We start from the raw sequence: 12,728 nt of genomic DNA, 5'->3' as shown, positions 1-12,728 counted from the left end.
GATCTTTTTCATGCCCCAAGACATTCAACAGTGAATTTCTGGTGAAATTTGTCTCTTCATGAGAACTCATATCTCACTACACTGCTGATCTTTTTCTCTCTATTTTCATGAACCTTTCATTTTCAAAATATTTTTAATTTGATCGTATATCATGATAAATCTTGGCATTTACCACTTGAAGTAAACCTTGAAGCCGCTATTTTTTTAATGCTTGGATTCCCATGACTAGGGGAGGTATGTTCCATCACTGAGTTCTGAAGCTACCTATATAAACCCTTCTACATTTTCTTGTGTGTACTCCATTTGCTTTTCTTTTTCTGTATACTTTGCTCAGATATCTCTGCGGTGATGGTTAAGATGGTTAGTTTCGATTTTGTCGATCTTTCTTAGCATGATTTCTTTGATGGGTGAGTGTAACATGATCGCAAAATCTGCAGGTTATGGGGCTTAACTTATGAGAAGTCATACTATTTAAGTTTCATCAGCCTGACTGAATCTGCTGCATTGACGCTCCATATATACTACTATTTCTTCATAGCTAGCTATTCTTTTCCCTTTAAAATCATGGTCGATGAGGGTGTTTTTCAGCCACCTGAGCGCAAGTGGAAGATTCCACTCCTTGTTTTCTTCAAAGACGCGAGGTAAGATTTCGATTTTGTTGCATTAATTTGCAGATATTCTTGTGCTTCTAAGTGCTAATGATTGGTTCCATGATCACAACCTCAGTCTTGTTTTCAAGATGGATGAACTTGGCTCAGAGATACTATGCATAGCTTTCCCTGCTGCTTTGGCCTTGGCTGCTGACCCCATTGCCTCTCTGATCGACACAGCCTTTATTGGCCATTTAGGTTTGCTTTTTATATTCTATTCTTATGTTCTTGTTATATGTAAACAACATAAAATAAAGTAATTCTTACGACAATGATACATAAGGTTTTAATGTGGTTCGATCAATCATACTTATTTAATGTGATTCGATCAATCATACTTATCTCCTGAGAGATAATATTTTACTATACGATAAAAATGGGGACCATCCCCCCCCCCCCATTACGGGTCATTTTCCTCACTTTTCCTCACATCTGCACCTATCCTAGTAAACCCTTTTGCTCCACCAAGTATCTCTCGCTCTTCCTCGTATTTGTATTCATGTATAATATTCACAAGCCCATTTCTCTCTCGTAATTTTTTCCCCTAATGACCTCAAATGTTTATAGAAATATTCCTAGATTAGAATCCTTTTATGATTTTGGTAAAGGCATGTGATATTTGAAGGGGAGGAAGGGGCGGTATGTAATCTTTAAACTAATTTCCACGTAATGATGAACTTCTTTCCTAGGTCCGGTGGCGCTTGCTGCTGTAGGAGTTTCTATCGCAATCTTTAATCAAGCTTCAAGGATAGCGGTATTCCCACTTGTCAGTATCACAACTTCTTTGGTTGCTGAGGAAGATACTATTGAAAGAATAAGCAATGAAGTACCAAAAGGTGAAAACTCAGAGAAGGTTTCAGACAAGAACTGTGAAACAAAAGAGTTGAAGGATGCAGATGCAATGCTTGAGATCTTGGAAGAGGGTTCAACCAAAGACAGTGAAATGAAAGCTTCGATGCCAGAAGACGGTATGTCGATGGATATATTTTTCGTCATCCTTTATGTAGAAATCATTTTTACATGGTTCAGTTATCAATGGTTTCTTTACCAGATTCCAAGACTAGTGCAGCCCCTTGTGTTATCACCGGCGGTCGAAATAAGGCTAAATCGAAACGTGAGAAGCGGCATATCCCTTCAGCATCAACGGCGCTAGTCATTGGTGGACTGCTTGGCCTGATCCAAACCCTATTCCTCATATTTGCAGCAAAACCTCTCTTGAGTTTCATGGGTGTGAAATCTGTAAGTGGTTTCACTCTCCATTGTTAGGTGCCTTGTACTGCTTGTCACCTCCCTATATCCATTGTTCATCATTCATTGATGTCTTTTGACATGGATCCAAATGAATTTAAAACTTAAAAAGCCCATTTGGTAATAGTTTTTTAAAATAGTTTGCTGTTTTTCAAAAGCAAAAATATTAAAAAATAACATTTTAATAACTAAAAAATAAAAAATAAAGTGTTTTTAGATAATATTTTTTAATTGTTTTTTTTTTTTCAAAAAATAATTATACATGAAGACTAGTAAAAAAAATAAAGTCCTACATATAAAAACTATTTTAGAAATATATTTAAAAATATAAAAAACAAAGTAAAAACATTTTAAGTTTCTAAAAAAACTGAAAAATAATGATTAACAACTATAAAATAGAAAATAAAGTACTGTTTTTAAAGAATACATTTTAGTTATTTTTACTTGTTTTCAAAAAATAATTATACAAATATGAAGAACTAGTAAAAAGAAAGCCTTGCATGTAAAAATTATTTTTAAAGCATATTTAAAAATATAAAAAACAAGTAAAAACATTTTAGGTTTCTAAAATGACTTTTATTCCACAAAATATTGGAGAATAGTTTTCAAAAACCATTTTTTAGAACTATTTTTAAAAACGTTTCCCAAAATAAAGCCAACAACTAATGGGCATTCTTTGAAATTTTGAAGAGATTGATTCCAATATCACAAAAGGTTTTGAGTTTGAAATTTGAGAAGTTTCCAATTCTTATTAGCATGCCATTGTAACCAATTCTCTTTTCAATTTGTTTTTATTTGAAAGGGTTCTCCAATGCTGCCCCCAGCTCTAAAGTATTTGACATTAAGATCACTTGGTGCTCCGGCTGTTCTTCTCTCTTTAGCCATGCAAGGAGTTTTTCGGGGTTTTAAGGATACAAAAACTCCTTTATACGCCACTGGTGAGCAATAGCTTTTGGTTATCCTTTTCCTTTTCCTCCTCATTCGCATTATTCTTCAACATTCTTTAAACCTTGGTCCGATTACTTGTAGCCATTTCAGCTAATTTACTCTGTTTCATTTGCTTCTTTTGGTCTACCATAGTTGCAGGAGATCTAACAAACATCATTTTGGACCCGATATTTATTTTTGTTTGCCGTTTGGGCGTCAGCGGCGCAGCCATTGCCCATGTTATTTCTCAGTAAGTTTTACTACTTCAAGACTATCCATCAATACTACATATAATTTTTATGAGTTCACTAAATCTTTTTGGTCTTGATTTAATATTTGATTCATCTAGAGTGGTATTTCTGATATGATCAACTACTTTTCTCTATAGGTACTTAATATCACTTATCCTCTTGCTGAAATTGATGACACGAGTTAATCTCTTACCTCCAAGACTTAAAGATCTGCAATTTCATCGGTTTCTCAAAAATGGTAAGGGTCTCAACATCTGCAGCATTGGATGCTTGTTTTTTTGGTCATCTCGGCTTAAATATGATCATTTTCATACTTACCAAACAGAAATGAATGTCTATTATATGCTTCACATACATATTTGTCAATTGTTTTGCCTAGGGAATTTGTTAGCTAGCTTTGTTCTCATATGTATTTGATACAAAATACTGATCATATAATTGCTTCAAGTCCCATTCACTCCTACTTCACTTTGGTGATTTGATGCAGGTTTTCTACTCTTATGGAGGGTGATAGCAGTGACATTCTGTGTGACCTTGGCAGCATCGTTGGCTGCTCGACTCGGCTCGATTCCTATGGCTGCATTCCAGATATGCTTACAGGTCTGGTTGACATCGTCGCTTCTCGCTGATGGTTTGGCTGTTGCTGGACAGGTAATTAGAAGTGTAACGATCAACTCCGGTCAATATATATATTGTCTGCTTTAGGTGAAGACTTGCATGACTTTGACATTCTCTGATAAAAACATATATACCTTTTATCTCTAGGCAATCTTAGCTTGTGCCTTTGCTGAGAAGGACTATGTCAAGGCAACAGCGGCTGCAACCCGAGTATTGCAGGTATTTCGTTCTCAATTTTAGTAGACAGATGCTATGTCCAGTAGTTGTTACTCATCTCAAATTTTGCAAATACTTCAATTAACATATCCTGCACTATCCATTATTTAATTTGCAGATGACCTTTGTTCTAGGCTTGGGGCTCGTTCTCCTCGTTGGAGTTGGTTTAAAATTCGGTGCGGGAGTGTTCACAAGGGACCCACACGTTCTGCAGCTCATTAGTATAAGCATTCCAGTTATGAGCACAAAAACAACATTTAAGCTTTATTTGGAAAGTGTTTTGAAAATCAGTCTTTGAGAAAACAGTTTTTGAAACCTTTTTTTTTATATAAATGTTTTATGGAATCATAAACGTAGGTTTTAGCATTTGAAAATTTTTAAAACATATTTTCTATATTTTAAACTATGTTTTAAAGTAATTTTTATCTGTAATACTTTATTTATAATCATTCTCTATATATTTATATGACTATTTTTTAAAAAATAGTCTTTAAAAATGAAATAAAAACAATCGAAAACAATTAAAATGTATTTACTGCAAACATCCTATTTTATATTTTTAAGAAAAAAAATTTTCTTGTTGTAGGTTTTCTTATTATCAAATACGTTTTCTTGTTGTTTTTTGTTTTGAAAAACAAAAAACTGTTTTAAAAAACAATTATCAAATCAAACGTTATTTTTTATGTTTGCTCTTTTTTAACTCATTCTTAACTCAAATTTTTGGCTTTCGACTACAGTTTATCGCGGCGACACAACCAATCAATTGCTTAGCCTTTGTTTTCGATGGAGTGAACTTTGGAGCATCGGATTTTGCATATACTGCATACTCCATGGCAAGTGCCCACCACAGAAAATGCTTGTATCAATTCTTGTAACTTAATGTTTAATTCTCAATTCCAGTTTGATGACAAATTATTCCTTGTGGGTGATCCTCAGATTTTGGTGTCCATACTGAGTATTGCATCCTTGTTCTACCTCTCTAAAACAAATGGCTTCGTGGGAATCTGGGTTGCTTTAACCATCTACATGGTCCTCCGCATATTAGCTGGGATTTGGAGGTAATTTTTGTTTCTTCTACTATTCAACGAAAGCCATGGTTAGATAATTTAACTTTTAAGTGGTATTTAATGGTTGAAAAAGTACAAATTTTATGCTTCAGAATTGTATTTTTAAAAATGTTTTTATTAAAGAAAAGAGTTGGTAGCTGTTTTTTAAATAATTTTTTATTTTTCGAAACAAAAAAATAGAAAAACACCTTTGAGAAACAATGTGTTTTGAAAAGAATATTTTTAAGTTGTTTTTAGATGTTTTCAATTGTTTTCTAAAAGTAATTTTAAAAAATAATTACATAAATATAAAAAAATGATTAAAAATAAAATATTATTTATAAAAGTTATTTTGCAAACATATTTTTAAAAATAGAAAACATGTTAAAAATATTTCAAGTTATCAAATAAATATTTGTTGTATAAAAATACTATAAAAAGTTTACAAAAATCATTTTTAAAACTATTTTAAAAAATACTTTCCAAACAGACGTAGATCTTTTATCTTATTAAAGTTTAGTAACAAAAATCCATCATTGGAAAGTTAGAACTCATGGGTATCCCTTGTTGAAAAACATGTTAAATACCCTTGTGTGGTTCATGTTGTGCATAGGCTTGCATATTTGACTTGGCTATCGTTTCCCACATGTATTATAAAAGAAAGTAATTTTTATTTTCAAAGGTAAGAAAAGTATTTCATACCCGATCAATTTATCTCACAATTTCAATTCCATGACATGGATCAAACAACAATGAAATTAAGTATTTCACTATTTGGATGCACATAAGATTGATTTGAATGCAATTCATTGTTTTTTATAACTTATTTCTAATATTTTTGCTGCTACCTTTGCAGGATGGGCACAGGAACAGGACCCTGGCATTTTCTTAGGGGTCAATTCCGATTGCCATAGTATTTGTAATTCAATCAATTTAGAATCTTTTCATGTATTTCTATCATCATGAACTTTCTGTCTTCAAATGTTTGTTTTGTTCTAGAGTCGCTCCCCAAGCTTCTTTGGGCTATGTTTTTTACCTGGTTGTTCTCAAGTTGGCCTAGTAAAATAAAAGGCTTGTGGTGTGATGATAAGTTGTACTTGTCGATTGCAAAGGGATGGGATATCTCTATTGCCTTGGCAGATTAATAAATATAGCCATTTTCAATTTAATGGATTTGAGTAATAATGATTTCCTTGCAATGCTTTCACTTGTTGGCCCATGATGAAAGAATGGAGAGGATCTATTTCCGTATGCTTTGGAGAAGAGTTGAACTCATCATTCTATGATATGAACACAAGTCCATTTGGGAGAACTTTTTGAACATTAAAAGAAGTTAATTCAAAATTCAAATGCAACTTTGAATTTTGTTTAAATAAAACTCTCAAACGTGAATTTACACTCCTTAACTCAATATATGTCTTGAAAGAGCAGAGATCGAACATGGTTTTCCTAGAACTATAGGAAACAAATTTTATTTAGTTAAAATGTTTAAAAATGTTAAAATTAATTAAGGATAATTTTAATAAAAGAATTTTTAAATTGATGTTTTTAAACATAAGACTGTTCCTAAGACATTAGGTAAAAGGAAGTTGATTTGTAAACTAATAATAGAATAAAATAAATTATAGATCACAAAACTTCATGTCTTATGTGTGTTTGTTGACAATTATTCTCATCATAGAATATTAAGGTTTTTTTTCCATTGAAAGTGAAGTTAGAATTGTATGATTGTTTCTTTATTTCAAAGGATACTAGAAATCACGTTGATAGGCATATTAAAATTTTTTAAAGTGATGGTGAGCATGAGTTTAATATCAAGGCTTCAAAGATGAATTAAGTAACTTTCAAATTGTTCATCAAATTTCTTGCTTAGGAATCAAGAACAAATGGAGTTATTGAATATACACATGGGAATAAAGTGAAAATGGGACTAATAATATTATTTCATGCTAATGTTCCATTAAAATTGTGGATCGATCATCTTATTAATTGATTGTCATCTACAACATTACACTTTAATATTTCTTTTCACAAGTTATATAAAAGACATGCTGAATACAGTGGAATATGAATTTTTGGTTATCGTTGTTAACCTTCCATAATTATGAAGAAAACAAATTTTCCTAGAAGATATGCATTTATATTTTTATCGAGTAGGGATCATTCCCAAATGTGTATATCCAAGTGTAGTTCCCTAAGTATAGTGAGTCAATTGTAATTTTAATATCTTGGTGAATCAGGTATAGAACTTCTTAGGCGTGTAATGGAGTAGAAAGATTTGGAAGGTAAGTGAAAATTTTGGATGCAATTCTTTTGTTTAAGTATTTGCAAATATGGATTGATGGATTTGGTTAAAGCATGGGAAAAATCGATTGAAATTGAGTTAAAATTGAATTAGAAGTATTTTGAAAAATGGCTAAGTATTAGGGGATTTCTTGAGCTCCTTTCTTTCCATGAAATGACCTTTATTGCCTATAGATATTCTTAGTTGGAAGATTTTCAATAGAAACCATTTTACCCAAACTCATTTTTTCCACTTGTAAGTTAATCCTTCATATTATTACCCTTGAAGCCTTGACTAACCATTTGCTTACCAAATCATAACATTAGAGGCTCAATAACTTTGCATCAAATTAAAATGACTTAGAGCCATTAACAACCTGAGATATCCTTAAAGGACCCCTAAAGTCCAATTTTCAAGCATCAAGGCATTATGATCTTTTAATTGAAAATAAAAAAGCAACTCACAAGCTGAATACATTATGAAACATGCATCTAAGATTTGAGGGTCATTACATGGACATAAGAAAGGTCCTAAAGACCCCCTTTTTCTCTGCCTAAAGTGCTATTTAAAGGACATGAAAATTGCACCCAAGTGAAGAGCAACAACAAAAAATCTTGAAGCAAGCTTCACTTGGAACAAGGTCTTCCCCAAAACTCTCCCGAAGAACCCCCTTTTATCTACATCAAAAAGAACTTATATAGGTGTTCTCGTGTCACCCTAAGTGGTATACCACGTGGAGGCATCCAAATTAAGTTGGGAGATCTTATGATGGCTTGGGATGTAGGGAATTAAACCGAATTCCTAACCCGTGAGAAACAAAATTAAAGAAAACACACGCTAAAGAAAAGATAATCACACGCACAAGACAGTATTTACGTGGTTCGGCAATTTGCCTACGTCCACGGAGTTGCAGGGATATCACTATTATCAGGGAAGATTACAGAGTCTAACCTAGCGGCTACAATATTATCTCTATATATATAACACGGCAACCCCACCACACTAAAAAACCCTAATTACAAAAGGTGGTTCCACAATGGGCTAAACGGCCCAACAGGCCTCAATAAATCTCCCATTAAAAAGCCATGTAATATTATTCGGGTCGGGTCGTCAAATTGGATCAAACAAAACTAGGCTCCACAAAGCCCAACAAATATCCCACTTGGAGACTAGTCCAATCACCAACATCAAACCGCTATCCTCCAAGAAACAATCCCTCATCCCTACAACTCATCCTCCTGTCCTCAAGCTAGAAGACCAATTGAAGCTGCACACAACTTCAACTTCTCAATAGTGACACCCTTAGTCAACATGTCTGCTGGGTTCTTAGATCCACAAATCTTCTCAAGTATTACCAGTTTATCTTCAACAAGGTAACGGATAAAGTGGTATTTTGTTTGTATATGCTTCGACTTTGAATGAAAAGCCGAATTTTTGGCAAGAAAATTGCACTCTGACTGTCACTATGTAGAATGCCCATCTCCTGCTTCTTACCCAATTCATCTAAGAAACCATGTAGCCAAATCATCTCCTTTCCAGCTTCAGTTACTGCAACATACTCAGCTTCTGTAGTAGACAAAGCAACAATCTTCTGTAGATTTGAAACCCATGATATAGCTGTACCACCTAGAGTAAAAACAAACCCAGTAGTACTCTTTCTACTATCAATATCACCAGCAAAATCAGCATCTACATAACCCTGCAATTTCAAACTTGCACCTGTGAAGCAAAGACATGTATCTAATGAACCCTTCAGATATCTTAGAATCCACTTGACTGCCTCCCAATGCTGCTTTCCAGGCCTACTCATGAATCTGCTCACAACTCCCACTGCATGTGCAATGTCTGGCCTTGTACACACCATAACATACATCAAGCTGCCAATAGCTGAGGCATAGGGCACCTTGCTCATATGGTCCCTTTCTTCTTCTGTCTTTGGTGACTGTTCTTTGCTTGGTTTGAAATGGCTTCCCAAGGGTGTGCTCACTGGTTTAGCTTCATTCATGTTGAACCTGCTGAGAACTTTCTTCACATACTCTGATTGTGAAAGTTTCAATGTACCATTAGCCTTATCTCTAATGATTCTCATACCAAGGATTTGCTTTGCAGCTCCCAAATCCTTCATTGCAAATTGTTTGGACAATTGCTTCTTCAGATTATTAATCTTCTCAATGTCAGACCTTGCAATAAGCATATCATCCACATACAATAGTAATATGATGTAAGAATTGTCAAAAGACTTAACATAGCAACAGTGATCAGCTTCACATCTCTGGAACCCAATTCTATGCATAAAACTGTCAAACTTCTTGTACCACTGTCTAGGAGCTTGTTTAAGGCCATACAAGCTCTTTCTCAATTTGCAGACTAGACTCTCTTGTCCCTAAACAATGAACCCTTCTGGTTGAATCATGTAAAGGTCTTCCTCCAAGTCACCATGAAGGAATGCTGTCTTCACATCTAACTGTTCAAGATGTAAGTTTTCTGCAGCTACCATTCCAAGTACAAGTCTAATTGTTGACATCTTCACAACTGGAGAAAATATCTCTGTGTAGTCAATGCCCTCCTTCTGCTGGAACCCTTTAACAACTAATCTGGCCTTGTAACGTTTGCTACCATCATGCTCATTCTTTATTCTGTATACCCACTTGTTGTGCAAAGCCTTCTTTCCTACTGACAATTTAGTCAATTCCCATGTCTGATTCCCTAACAAGGAATCCATCTCATCCTTCATGGCTAACTGCCACTTACTTGAATTCTCATCTTGCAAGGCTTCATCATAACACTCTGGCTCACCACCATCAGTCAATAGGAGACAATTTAAAACAGGTGAATAACGCTGCGGAGGTCTAATGTTCCTGGAAGATCTGCGAACTTCAATTACAGGTGTACTCAGATCTACCTGTGAATTTACATTCTCCTTATCTTCTTCACCCCCCTTCTGGACAGTACTTTCAGTCAATTCATCTAAGTTGACAAACTTAGATTTCTTTTGATCTATCTCTGTAATATCTGACACTACAGTTGACCTGTCCTTGTACATAACCTGTTCATTAAATATCACATTTCTACTTCTGATGATTTTCCTGTTTTGTTCATCCCAAAACCTATAGCCAAATTTCTCATCACCATAGCCAATGAAAAAACATATTTTTGACTTTGCATCAAGTTTACTACGAGCATCAGAATCAATATGAACATAAGAAACACAACCAAAAACTTTTAAATGTGAAACTTCACCTCTTTACCGCTCCAAACCTCCTCAGGAAGTCTGAACTCCATGGGAACTGATGGTCCTCGGTTTATCGGGTAAGCTGCAGTGCTAACAGCATCAGCCCAAAAAGTTTTTGGTAGTCCAGCATGCAACCTCATACTTCTAGCACGCTCATTGAGAGTTCTGTTCATGCGCTTAGCCACACCATTCTGCTGTGGTGTCCCAGGAATGGTCTTCTCCATCCTAATTCCCTATGCAGCACAATACTCATTGAACCCTCCATCTATGTACTCTCCTCCATTATCTGACCTCAAACATTTTACTTTCAAACATGTTTCTATCTCAACGATGACCTTCCATTTCTTAAAAGTTTCAAATACATCAGATTTATTTTTCAGAAAATAAACCCATACCTTTCTACTTGAGTCATCAATAAAAGTGATGTAGTACCTTGAACCTCCTAGGGATGCAACCGGAGAAGACCCCCACAAATCAGTGTGTATTAGTTCCAATTTTTCAACCTTCGGTGTCCTGCCAATTTTCAAGAAGCTCACATTTTTTTGCTTTCCTAAGATACAACTTTCACACATGTCAAAATCAATGGACTTCAATTCTGGTAGTTTTCCTTTTGACAACAACATCTTCATCCCTTTCTCACTCATATGACCAAGTCTGCGGTGCCATAGGCTTGTATCAATACTTGCATCAGCAACTGCAATTGTGTTTCTTGGACATGAGGTCATATACAGAGTGCCAGTCTTCTTTCCACGAGCCAATACCCTAGCTCCCTTTGTAACCTTCCAAGTACCACCAACAAATAGTATTGCATGTCCTTCATCATCAAGTTGTCCAACAGAAATCAGATTCCTCCTCAGGTCAGGAATATGTCGAACCTTCTCCAGTAACCAAACAGACCCATTGGGCAACGATATTCGGACGTCTCCCAGACCCACAACATCCAAGGCTGAACCATCAGCCAAATACACCTTACCAAAATCACCTGCAACATAATTCTGTATGATTTCTCGGTGTGGAGTGGTATGAAATGAAGCTCCTGAATCCAAAACCCAATCATCAAGTGGACTGTCTACTGCAAGAAGTAATGCATCATGTACCTCTTCTGTTACAGCATTAGCAGAATCATCTTCATTCTTCTTCTTAGGGCTTTTGCATTGCCTTTTAAAGTGACCTATTTTCCCACAATTCCAGCATTATACTTGTTGGCCTAATCTAGATTTGCTTCTGTTCCGATTAGAATTTCTGGAATTTGATCTACCCTGATTTGAATTTCTGTTATTACCTCTACCTCTTGTCTCAAGGTTTAGGGCAGAACCAGATCCTGAGGTTGCACCTGCATCTCTTCAGCGAATCTCCTCAGCCAGAATTAAATCTCGTATATCATTGTACTTGAGCTTTTCCTTTCCCGTAGAATTGCTTACTGCCATCCTCATTGCTTCCCAACTGTTTGGCAAAGAAGCCAAGACGATCAGAGCACGAATCTCATCATCAAAATCAATTTCTACAGACGACAATTGATTTGTGATTGTATTAAATTCATTCAGATGTTGTGCTACTGATGCATTCTCTGCCATCTTCAAATTGAACAATTTCTTCATCAGATGCACCTTATTGTTTGCGGACGACTTTTCATACATACCGGACAAAGCCTTCATCAAATCTGCTGTGGTCTTCTCCTTTACAACATTATGTGCAACAGACCTAGACAGAGTTAACCTAATGACTCCTAGAACCTGTCTGTCAAGAAGCGCCCATTCCTCAGCCTTCATACTCTCAGGTTTTGTCCCCAAAAGAGGCAGATGCAATTTCCTCCCATAGAGATAATCTTCAATCTGCATCCTCCAATACGCAAAGTCTGTGCCATCAAACTTTTCTATTCCAAATGCCTTTCCTGCTTCCTCTGCCATTGCTCCCACTCAAACCTAACCCTAGGCTTTGATACTAGTTGTAGGGAATTAAACCGAATTCCCAACCCGTGAGAAACAAAATTAAAGAAAACACACGCCAAAGAAAAGATAATCACACGCACAAGACAGTATTTACGTGGTTCGGCAATTTGCCTACGTCCACGGAGTTGTAGGGATATCACTATTATCAGGGAAGAATACAGAGTCCAACCTAGCGGCTACAATATTATCTATATATATATAACACGGCAACCCCACCACACTAAAAAACCCTAATTACAAAAGGTGGTTCCACAATGGGCTAAACGGCCCAACAGGCCTCAATAAATCTCCCATTAAAAAGCCATGC

General features: G+C 35.4%; 1 protein-coding gene across 1 annotated transcript; it reads left to right on the top strand.

Annotated features, from left to right (window-relative positions):
• Window positions 1-307: 307 nt before the first annotated feature.
• Window positions 308-6,125, top strand: LOC117929086 (protein DETOXIFICATION 43-like). Its single transcript, XM_034849292.1, has 14 exons — window positions 308-360; window positions 438-641; window positions 727-848; window positions 1,340-1,618; window positions 1,702-1,889; window positions 2,701-2,836; window positions 2,979-3,075; window positions 3,214-3,314; window positions 3,564-3,727; window positions 3,842-3,913; window positions 4,029-4,145; window positions 4,648-4,743; window positions 4,847-4,968; window positions 5,813-6,125. Exons 2-14 carry the CDS (start codon window positions 565-567, stop codon window positions 5,868-5,870), a joined length of 1,629 nt encoding a protein of 542 aa, XP_034705183.1. The 5' UTR covers window positions 308-360; window positions 438-564; the 3' UTR covers window positions 5,871-6,125.
• Window positions 6,126-12,728: the final 6,603 nt, after the last annotated feature.

The sequence above is a fragment of the Vitis riparia genome, chromosome 13 (genome assembly GCF_004353265.1).
Source record: "Vitis riparia cultivar Riparia Gloire de Montpellier isolate 1030 chromosome 13, EGFV_Vit.rip_1.0, whole genome shotgun sequence".
Taxonomy (NCBI): Eukaryota; Viridiplantae; Streptophyta; class Magnoliopsida; order Vitales; family Vitaceae; genus Vitis; species Vitis riparia.
Note: the sequence above shows the minus strand (reverse complement) of the source record. Positions and strands in the feature narration are given on the sequence as shown.